This window comes from Pangasianodon hypophthalmus, chromosome 21, assembly GCF_027358585.1.
Source record: "Pangasianodon hypophthalmus isolate fPanHyp1 chromosome 21, fPanHyp1.pri, whole genome shotgun sequence".
Classification (NCBI taxonomy): domain Eukaryota; kingdom Metazoa; phylum Chordata; class Actinopteri; order Siluriformes; family Pangasiidae; genus Pangasianodon; species Pangasianodon hypophthalmus.
Window position 1 is genome coordinate 220,436 of NC_069730.1, and position 12,050 is coordinate 232,485.

At 40.5% G+C, this 12,050-nt stretch overlaps 1 protein-coding gene across 1 annotated transcript; it reads right to left on the minus strand.

Annotated features, from left to right (window-relative positions):
• Positions 1–2,983: 2,983 nt before the first annotated feature.
• Positions 2,984–10,633, minus strand: rhbdl2 (rhomboid, veinlet-like 2 (Drosophila)). Its single transcript, XM_034297725.2, has 8 exons — positions 10,174–10,633; positions 9,364–9,605; positions 7,478–7,626; positions 7,280–7,392; positions 5,937–6,037; positions 5,545–5,605; positions 5,061–5,122; positions 2,984–4,364 (listed from the first exon to the last, which is right to left on the minus strand). Exons 2-8 carry the CDS (start codon positions 9,577–9,579, stop codon positions 4,182–4,184), a joined length of 885 nt encoding a protein of 294 aa, XP_034153616.2. The 5' UTR covers positions 9,580–9,605; positions 10,174–10,633; the 3' UTR covers positions 2,984–4,181.
• Positions 10,634–12,050: the final 1,417 nt, after the last annotated feature.

The following is a 12,050-nucleotide window of genomic DNA, read 5'->3' on the forward strand; positions in this document are numbered from 1 at the left end:
TAAAATTAAGATATATAAAATGATTAAATAACTAAACATAATTTAAAAAATAATTTTAAAAATTCCATTAATATTAAAAGCTAAATTATAAGGAAGGTCTAAACAACAAGATTAATGATAATCTGGGAAACAGTACACGTCTGTTAGACTGAAATAAAATAAAATAAAAACCGCTGCATGTGTCACGGCCACATGATTAATAAACAGCGTAATGAACTTCCTGTAACCTGTAAATCCTGTTCTTAAGGCACTCGTGCCGTCAGTTCGCTCTCCGGTCCTTCAGAGACGTATCGTCAAGTTGCTCAACGTAAAGTTTGCTTTCATCAGGTACGATAAAATTTATCATTTTTATTTTATCTTACTGATCTGCGGTTCTGATCTGATATTTTCCACAGTGAAGGTGTTGAACTGCAGTAATGGTGAGCGTATTTCTATAGTGTTAGTGCTGCTCTGGAATTTCTACACATAAATATTATTGCTGTTGTCTAAGACCTAAAAATAATCCAGTGAGTATTTTATGGTAATTTTGGTTGAAACATTTGTGGAATGAAGCCTGTGTGTGCAGTTTATTAGGTCTTGTGTATTATCTCTGTCACATCTTTTCTTTTCTTAGTTTTTGTTTGTATTATTCTGCATTCTTTCTCAATGGCCTTACTTTTTTTGAAGCATCTAAACAACTCTAAAACAACTCTAACAAAGTCTTAAAAGTCTTAATGGTCACATATTTCACTAAGAAAGAACGGAAGCCTGCAGCAGAGCGGCGTCTCTCGATGGCCACAGGCTATGGTACATGAACGGCTGGGACTTCCTGTGAGCACCCACTGCGAGCCTTCTGTAGGATCTTGGGAAAATCTGGTCGTCTAATTTGGACCTGTAAGCTTTGAGCCCTCACCACTCCACAACAAGAAAGTTCCAGGAACCTGAAATGTGTTTCTGAGAAAATCCTTTTATACAATATAAATCAACCAAATTCCCATGCATGTCCATATAACTGCTGATAAAATCTGTTTTATTTTAAAACGAGACACTTTAAAACCTTCTGAATCCACACGAGACACAGAGCCGAGACTCTGAGTTACGATGCGGTGTCTAATTACAGAAACTACAGCAGCTAATGAACATGACGCAACAGGAAAACAGGTTCCTCAAAGGATAGTTTAACACTTAATGGTTCTAGCTTAGAATTTTTTCTGAAATAGAACCTACATAGAACCTTAAAGGGTTCCACTAGAAAGACACACCAAAGAAGGTTTTTAGCGCTTAGGTTATGTATTGAAATGAAATTGTAAACTGATGGAAGTGCTGTAATGATCAAACCCCCGAGAGATGGTGTTTATGATATAAACCTTATGTTCCTGATGTTCTCCGTGTCAGCTGTCTCACTGAACAGAGCAGAATCTTCTGTAGCTGGATGTTGATCATTCTTCTCCAGTGCGTGACTACAAGAACATTTCACGAGAACACTGAGGAATGTGGAGTGTTTAGCATTTATTTCACGCTGATCTTGAAGCTCAGATCAACTTCCTCACACTGAACCTACAGCCTTCACACACACACACACACACACACACACACACACACACACACACACACACACACACAGTGATTAGGATCACTGAATACCTGGAATAAAAATGTGGATCATCTGGTCCAGCCTGGTTTAAGACGTCTCTCTGGAGGTTTCTGTAAAGTCTTGACGTCTTGAGTGAGATGTGTAAAGGTGAGAGTGAAACGTGTAAAGGTGAGAGTGAGACGTGTGTAAAGGTGAGAGTGAGACGTGTGTAAAGGTGAGAGTGAGACATGTGTAAAGGTGAGAGTGAGACGTGTGTAAAGGTGAGAGTGAGACGTGTAAAGGTGAGAGTGAGACGTGTGTAAAGGTGAGAGTGAGACGTGTGTAAAGATGAGAGTGAGACGTGTGTAAAGGTGAGTGAGACGTGTGTAAAGGTGAGAGTGAGACGTGTAAAGGTGAGAGTGAGACATGTGTAAAGGTGAGAGTGAGACGTGTGTAAAGGTGAGAGTGAGACGTGTAAAGGTGAGAGTGAGACGTGTGTAAAGGTGAGAGTGAGACGTGTGTAAAGATGAGAGTGAGACGTGTGTAAAGGTGAGTGAGACGTGTGTAAAGGTGAGAGTGAGACGTGTAAAGGTGAGAGTGAGACGTGTGTAAAGGTGAGAGTGAGACGTGTAAAGGTGAGAGTGAGACGTGTGTAAAGGTGAGAGTGAGACGTGTGTAAAGGTGAGAGTGAAACATGTAAAGGTGAGAGTGAGACGTGTGTAAAGGTGAGAGTGAGACGTGTAAAGGTGAGAGTGAGACGTGTAAAGGTGAGAGTGAGACGTGTGTAAAGGTGAGAGTGAAACGTGTAAAGGTGAGAGTGAGACGTGTAAAGGTGAGAGTGAGACGTGTGTAAAGGTGAGAGTGAAACATGTAAAGGTGAGAGTGAGACGTGTGTAAAGGTGAGAGTGAGACGTGTAAAGGTGAGAGTGAGACGTGTGTAAAGGTGAGAGTGAGACGTGTGTAAAGGTGAGAGTGAGACGTGTAAAGGGGAGAGTGAGATGTGTAAAGGTGAGAGTGAGACGTGTGTAAAGGTGAGAGTGAGACGTGTAAAGGTGAGAGTGAGACGTGTGTAAAGACGTGTGTAAAGATGAGATTATTACTTCTGATTATTACTGAAATGAAATTCTGCTTTGTACAGATAAAAACTAACAACTAAACAACAATCACATATAAAACATAATATTTAGAATTTTACTGAGATTATTCTGATTTTTTTCTTTAATGCTCTCTTGAATCTAACAGAAATTTAATTAAACATTAACTCACTTCCATAAAAACTCAAAATACTACATTATTAACTGGAGATTTCAGTGTTTTTATCCATCACTGATACACAAACACAATTTTATTCTGTATTTTAATCTTTATGTTTTACTTTGACTGTGAAGTGACTATGAAGGATGTGATTACGGATAAAACACTAAAATTAACTTTTACTGAAAATGTCTTTTAATGACGAATAAATTCCAACCGTACAAATAACAGGTTTCAAACACATTCATAAAATAGCTAAACTTTTCCTTAAGGTAACAGCACAGAAAGAGTAAATAAACGCAACCCGATTTAACGTGATTTTATAATGTTTTCGTTTATCAGATTATAGAGCAGAGGATTTCACACAAACACACCTGAGACTTCAGTTAGAATAAAATCATTAAGTCTTTTCCTGAGAAACACAGCAATCATCTAAATATTATGGTTTATATATGTTTTTCAACGAAGCTAATGCAGTGTGAGGAGTTACACACACACACACACACACACACACACTTATTACACCATGGCGAACTGGAGGCTATAAGCTTCCATTACTCATTAGCTACATTAGCATCATAGTTACAAACGCAAACAGCACACAGGTCTCAGCTGATCGAATACACTCGGAGTAAACTTGTGTACATTTTATATTTGTACTTTTGGCAGAACTGCTCCTTAAAACTCAGATGTTTGGACTAAAAATAACTCACAGGACGAATAAATCCTGATTTAATGAGCTCAGAATGAATCACATACAGAAAATGACAGACTCAAGCTGTTGATTAGTTCTCTATAACAGCAGCTCTGACAGTAGTGCAGGTTTATATTAATGCGCTCGTTCTAATACGTTATCGTTTCTATAGTAACAGCTCGTTCACAGGGACGTGTACAGCGACGCTCCACTGATAATAAACAGATTAAAAAAACATGTCAAATCGCTGATTCTGTTAAACATAAAATAAAAACTGAAAAAGCTAAAAACCCTGATTTTGTAAAACCTGTAAAGACCCTGAAAATCCAAAATAAAATCTAACAGCACCGTAAATGAAGTCCGTTTTCTTCTGTAACAGGAAATATTAGAAAGAAAAACCACGTGGTTCTTCATCGCGTCCTGTAACACCGAGGTTTTAACGAGGTACAGCGAGGCGTTAACGAGACTAAAACAAATATTTAAAACTGAAACTAATTTCTTTGTTTAATTAAAATGAAATGTATCTGAACGCATCCTAAACATTAGCGTTCGATTTCTCGGCGTTAAACTGGAGGACGTTTGTGGCGTGTTTTAGCGGTAAACGGATCAGCGCTGTAAACAGCAGGTAGTGATGAAGATTGACACACGGCGACGTTTCCACGTCTCAGCTCCAGTGTTTCATCAGCGAGGAGCCGGAGACAGGAAGATGTTGAAGAAGACGGCAAAGAGCAGGAAGAAGATGTAGCCCACGATGCAGAACCAGAAGCGAGGATCGCGCAGGAGTTTCTGGTTGTAGTTACTGAAGAACACGTAGCCGATGGTCATTCCTGCGATTCCTCCACCGATGTGAGCGACAAACGACACCTGAGACGAAACACTCGATGGTCTTATTTCACACATCAGGATCTATTTATCTAATAATTCTTATTCTGAGATTATTATAAATCAAATATAAGATTATTCAGCTTTAGACACTTTTACTCATTTCAAGCTTTAGCTTTCCTTATTTCTGTTAGCGGATCATGCTGCTACTTTCTAGACATAAAAGCTTAAAAGTAAAAGAATTATTAGCAAGAACAAGACTATTTCAAGCTTAAAATTATTTAAGTTAATAAATTAATTTAAGACGAGTCGGTGTGTGATGAGCTAGGGTGTGTGGCAAGTCGGTGTGTGTGTGACGAGTCGGGGTGTGTGTGTGTGGCGAGTCGGTGTGTGTGTGGCGAGTCATTGTGTGTGGCGAGTCATTGTGTGTGTGTGGGGCGAGTCGGTGTGTGTGTGTGTGTGGTGAGTCAGGGTGTGTGTGGCGAGTCGGTGTGTGTGGCGAGTCGGTTTGTGGTGACGAGTCGGTGTGTGACGAGTCAGTGTGTGTGTGTGTGGCGAGTCGGTGTGTGTGTGTGGCGAGTCGGTGTGTGTGTGTGTGTGTGTGTGTGTGTGTGGCGAGTCGGGGAACAGACACAGAGACAGTAATTTAATAAATAAATGTTAAAGTTTCGAAAGTAAAAGTTGTTTTGCTCTAAATGAGACGACGTGATGGAGAAGAGTTCAGTGTTAAACTCTCACCCTTATTCCTGCTGCGTCACTCAGGAAGCGTCTGTAGAGAGCGAAGCCCATGTCTGTGCCCACTACACAACACACACACGCACAACACACACAATGCACAACACACACACAATGCACACACGCACAACACACACACACAATGCACACACACACGCACAACACACACACAAACAACACACACACTCAATAAACAACACACAGGAGTGGAATAAATGGAACTTTTTGAATTAGTTAGCTTTAACATAGTGTTGTGTTACTTTGCTAATTTTCCTAAACTTTCATTTTGTGTAATTAAAGCCATTATTTGTATTTTTGCTGAACAATAATCACAGTTGTGGTACTGATGTTGTCACATGACCATGTTTGTGATTGGCTGATCCAGTTTTACTTAAGCTCCGCCCTGATGAATATTCAGTAAATTCTGTAAATTATCACCGCAGGGTTAGAAAAGTGAAACTGCGTGTAAACAGATATAAAAACCAACCGATGAGGACGATGACGGTGATGCGGAAAACTCCGAGCAGAGGAATCATCTCTCTGAAGTTCTGCAGGAGAGAAAAAGAGCGAATAAACGCACGAGACTGACATAAAACTGATTAAAGCACAGCGTTAGCATCTGTAGAATTTATTCATAGAAACCTGATGAATATTTTGTGAATGATTCGTTTGTTTTGGATTCGTTCCAGTGAATAAATCGGTTCTGTGTTAAGTATAAATAAATTCTACTTATTTATACTTAAATGTGGATAAAAAGAATCAAATTGTGAATCTTGAGTTGTTTCCATCACAGAGATTTAGACATTTCGCAGACTAGCATTTTAAAACAGCTGAAAAACAATGAGAAAACTGAGAAAGTAAATGAAATAAAGAGCGCACCACTACAGCGTTCATGAAGTAACCTCCGATCAGGGCGTAAACTCCCCCTGAAGCCCCGACGAGGGCGCTGTACGGGTCAAAGATAGAGCTCGCTAATGATCCTGAAAACACACACACACACACACACACACACACACACACACATAGAGATTAAACAGAACGTACAACATCATAATGTGACTGTAGAAGTTTTAACGTACTGTTTTATTAATTACAGTCAGACTACACAGTGTCTAGTGCAGAGCGATACGATGATATTATCGTGATAGAATTTATCACAGTACACTTTTATAAAATATCACAAGTATCATGACATTTCTAACATTTTTATTTAACAGTTTTTTTTTTATAAAAACAAAAGTATACTCTGATTGGAGACGGCTCATTTCAGAGTTTTGTAGTGAATCTTTAATATTCTAAACTGTTTTACAGAAATTTTATTTTTTATACTCTGCATAAAAACACCAGGAACTGAAAATAACTCAAATAGATTTGTGGAAAAGTGTGTGTGTGTGTGTGTGTGTGTGTGTGTACTGAAAAACCCTAAATACACCCTGAGAGTACAGAAGAGACGAGTGTTTATAATGAAGGCTGAGAACGAAGCGTCCTGCGTCTGTGTCTCATTCACAAACCCCTGATTAAAGCGCACACAGCTTCAGTAAATTACAGAGCAGAGAAACGCCACGTTTAAACTGCACCACTGTGTCTTTCAGCATAATCTCCACTTTGTTCATTGCGAGTGTTCCAGCGCTTTACGAGTGTCCAGAATCCTCCAGAAAAAACATCAATTCAATTCTAATTAATGTCTCACTCTTAAAGTTTTCATTTCACACACCGTCGTTTTGAACAAAAACTGTCCATTGATTCTATTTTCACTGATAAAGAGAGAGAAAGAGAAAGAGAGTGAGAGAGAGAGAGAAAGAGTGAGAGAGAGTGAGAGAGAGAAAGAGTGAGAGAGAGAAAGAGAGTGAGAGAGTGAGAGAGAAAGAGTGAGAGAGAGAAAGAGAGTGAGAGAGTGAGAGCGAGAGAGTGAGAGAGAGAAAGAGAGTGAGAGAGAAAGAGTGAGAGTGAGAAAGAGAGTGAGAGAGAAAGAGTGAGAGTGAGAAAGAGAGTGAGAGAGAAAGAGTGAGAGTGAGAAAGAGTGAGAGAGAGAAAGAGAGTGAGAGAGTGAGAGAGAAAGAGTGAGAGAGAGAAAGAGAGTGAGAGAGAAAGAGAGTGAGAGCGAGCGAGAGAGTGAGAGAGTTTGTGTGAGAGAGTGAGAGTGAGACAGTGTGTGTGTGTGTGTGTGTGTGTGTGTGTGTGTGTGTGTGTGTGTGTGTGAGGGTTAAAGCTCAGTGCCTGACCTGCGAGAACGCCGCCGAGGTACACCATCCCCACCTCGAACCCTTTATGGACCAGTTCTAACGGGATCCCGAGGAGCAGCTGGAGAATCAGGTTCCCGAGGATGTGCTGAACACTGGAGAAGGGAATAACATTAAAATCACAGAAATACAACAAAAACAAATGCTAATCACATTAGAGAGAGGAAGTCACGTGTTTACCCGGCGTGTACGAACATGTAGGAGAGGAAACGCCACGCCTCCTCGCGCTCGTCAGGTTTATACGTTAACGGACTCTTCCAGATTCCTTCATCCAGAGTTATCCACTGCTTCTGCGGCTTCCACACGGCGTAATAAATAAAAACCGCCAACTGTCACATGACACAGAGCACGCTTATTAATGTTCATTACTGTTTATTACTGTTCAGACCTGAGAACATCTCACACACACACACACACACACACACACACACACACTGAGAGAGAGAGAGAGACACACACACACACACACACACTGAGAGAGAGAGACACACACACACACACACACACACAGACTGACACTACAGTCCTAAAGGAATAAACACTGTTCTGTTTTCCTGCACAGTGTACACTGTTAATGCAGTGTGTGTGTGTGTGTGTGTCTCTCTCTCTCTCTCTCTCTCTCTCAGTGCGTGTGTGTGTGTGTGTGTGTGTTTGTTTAGTGAAGGTGTCTGAAAGCTGTGTGTGTGTTTTGGGTGTGTGCACTTGTGGAGATTCTGAATGTCTGAATTCTGAATTAAAAAACTCAAAACTGCAGCTGAAAATAAACTCCTCATACACACACTAAACTCCACACTAAACCCCAAACTAAACTCCACACTAAACCCCAAACTAAACGCCACACTAAACCCAGCACTAAACCCCAAACTAAACTCCACACTAAACCCCAAACTAAACTCCACACTAAACCCCAAACTAAACCCAGCACTAAACCCCACACTAAACCCCAAACTAAACCCAGCACTAAATCCCAAACTAAACTCCACACTAAACCCCAAACTAAACCCAGCACTAAACCCCAAACTAAACTCCACACTAAACCCCAAACTAAACTCCACACTAAACCCAGCACTAAACCCCAAACTAAACTCCACACTAAACCCCAAACTAAACTCCACACTAAACCCCAAACTAAACCCAGCACTAAACCCCAAACTAAACTCCACACTAAACCCCAAACTAAACTCCACACTAAACCCAGCACTAAACCCCACACTAAACCCCAAACTAAACCCCAAACTAAACCCAGCACTAAACCCCAAACTAAACTCCACACTAAACCCCAAACTAAACTCCACACTAAACCCAGCACTAAACCCCACACTAAACCCCAAACTAAACCCCAAACTAAACCCAGCACTAAATCCCAAACTAAACCCAGCACTAAACCCCAAACTAAACTCCACACTAAACTCCACACTAAACCCCAAACTAAACCCAGCACTAAACCCCAAACTAAACCCAGCACTAAACCCCAAACTAAACTCCACACTAAACCCCAAACTAAACTCCACACTAAACTCCACACTAAACCCCAAACTAAACCCAGCACTAAACCCCAAACTAAACTCCACACTAAACCCAGCACTAAACCCCAAACTAAACTCCACACTAAACCCCAAACTAAACCCCAAACTAAACCCAGCACTAAACCCCAAACTAAACTCCACACTAAACCCCAAACTAAACCCAGCACTAAACCCCAAACTAAACCCCAAACTAAACCCCAAACTAAACCCAGCACTAAACCCCAAACTAAACTCCACACTAAACCCAGCACTAAACCCCAAACTAAACTCCACACTAAACCCCAGACTCATGTCTACTGCATTAATAACTCAGTAAAAAGCACAAAATTTAAATGTGCTTTTTTTAAATTTAAATTTTTAAATGTTTATTTTTCAGCTATAAAGCACTTTATTTTTAGAAATGAAGAATAATGTTATAAAACTGTTAAAGTGTCACAACAATCTGAACTGATTTAGTTTTACACTCTTTACTTTTTTAGCTTTTTAGAGACACTGAGGTGTGCGTTTATAAAACGTGTAAAGCGTGGCGGGTTTTTTTACCTCTCCGATGCTGATGAGGATGATGAAGATCGGCGGCGGGCAGCAGTTCGCTCTCTCCAGGTACGTCTCTCGCAGGTCCTCCGGCAGCATCCACCTGGACACGGACATGTGGAACCTCTCACAGCATCCCGGCTCGCGGCTCTCCTCCTCTCCCGCATCCTCACCGTCTCTCCGTACAGGAAACGCCTCACTCGCCTCCACATCCACGTTCGCCATCTCACACGCTAACCTCCAACCTGTCTCTCTGTGTGTGTGTGTGTGTGTGTGTTTTTAAGGAAAAGTTTGAACACATACGCACATCCTGTAAACACTCATGCAGGAAATGACCAAAGCAACTCTACATTTACTCACAAACACACACACTCACAAACACACACACAAACACTCACACACAAAAACACACACTCACACTCACACACAAACACACACACACTCACACACACACACTCACAGAGAAACACACACTCACACACACACACACACTCACAGAGAAACACACAATTTATACAGCAGATTTTAATAGACACTTACACTAAACAAAGTGCTCACACACTCACACACACACACACACAATTTCTTTGTATTGCAGGAAGCAGGAACATAAACAAAACACACACAGGACACACACACACACACACACACACTTTGTATATTTCATCATAATTCTAAAGAATAGTTATTAAAGTTTTCAGTCTGCACTTTTCCTCTTTCTGTTCAGCAAAAGCTCTGAATCCTGAATAAAGATAAACTTCAGAGTCTAAACTTTTAACACGGAACAGAAACCTGAAATTCCAGAAACTTTTTACTCACCGACGTCCCGATTTTCCCCCTTTACTGTAAAAGTTACGAGATTTTTCCGACCCGCGACTCGGAGCCGATTCCCGACTGAGTCTGAGTCTGATTCTGAGTCTGATTATCGGGAAGAACAACGCGCTGTGGATCTGATCAGTGTGTTGTGGTGTAGATCAGACCTGCAGGAGTGTATACAGAGCGCGCGCACACACACACACACACACACACACACACACACACACTGGAGAGGAAAAGCTCTGGATTGTGTCCCAGTCGCGATACAGATCCTGCTTTAATCAGCTCTTCCTTCCGCATCAGCTTTCCCGAAGCGCTGCTCTGTTTCTCCTCCACAGTCTCGCAGCACAGACACAAACTTCAGCCGCCATTTCCCGCAGCGCCACACCTGAGTGACGTCACGAGGCGGAAGCAGTGCACAGGTAGAGCTTCAGTGTGTGCAGGAATTTACTTCACCGGATTCTGTCAATTGGAAAATAATCAGTAATGATATATTTATATCCAGCTCTCATGTAGCGGATGTGTGATGTGAAATAAAATGAAATTAGTTTAATTCTGTGTTAAATTTAATTTTTATCTTCCCACTTTGTATTTTAATAGACTTTAAAATCTTTTTTTTTTTTTTTTGGATAATAATTTTTTGTAGAATCACCTTTCTGTAAATAAATAAATAAATAAATAAATAAATAAGTGTGTATATATATATATTGTAATAAAAATCGCACAGTAGTGAAAGTTCCTGAAATAAACAGAAAAAAATGAGATGATATTAAAACTATTTAGAGTTTTGTTTATGTGAATATTTTTCAGTCATGTGTAACTCGTGTGCATTTATCTTCCTTTCTACAGCCCTGAGACAAACAACAACAACAACAACAACAACAACAATAATAATAATAATAATAATAATAATAATAATTACAGATATTAGTTACTGCAGAAATGTATTTCTAGTTTAAATAATGATCTGATTAAATACACTTTAAAGTGTGTAATGTCTCTGGAGAATTCTGTACACACACACACACACACACACACACACATCAACAATCCTGCTGTATTTCTTTTATTTATCAGCATTAATGTGTAAATGATATAATACAGGATGGAGAAGAGGAGATCTCAGCATGTGAAATGGTTTTAAACGCCACTCAGCTTTATTATCATCGTTATTGTTCTCAACGCCGCAGATTTGAACTATAAACATAAACTACCCGCATTACAGTGTAAAAAGAAGAATTTCGAGAATAAAGCGATGATTTGCAGGTGAAATGAGCTGCAGGAAGTTTAAAGATCTTTATAAAGAGTGTAAATGAGAGAAAGTGGTGTTTCTACATTCTAATAAACTGCTGAAGGTTCAGAGTGATTCCTCTTCACAAATCCACTTTAAACAATATTCTACACTGACCGCTAGAGGGCGACACACACACACACACACACACACACACACACACACACACACACACACACACACACACACACACACACACACACACACTCAGACACACGAATTTACAAGGATGTGATGATAATTTGGTGTAAGATCAATCCTAATTGTTACTGAGCAACCTTCCCCCTCATCCTCCGTTCTATTCTTCCTCCTCATCCTCCGCTCTATTCTTCCTCCTCATCCTCCGTTCTATTCTTCCTCCTCATCCTCCGCTCTATTCTTCCTCCTCATCCTCCGTTCTATTCTTCCTCCTCATCCTCCGCTCTATTCTTCCTCCTCATCCTCCGCTCTATTCTTCCTCCTCATCCTCCGTTCTATTCTTCCTCCTCATCCTCCGTTCTATTCTTCCTCCTCATCCTCCGCTCAATTCTTCATCCTCCGCTCTATTCTTCCTCCTCATCCTCCGCTCAATTCTTCATCCTCCGCTCTA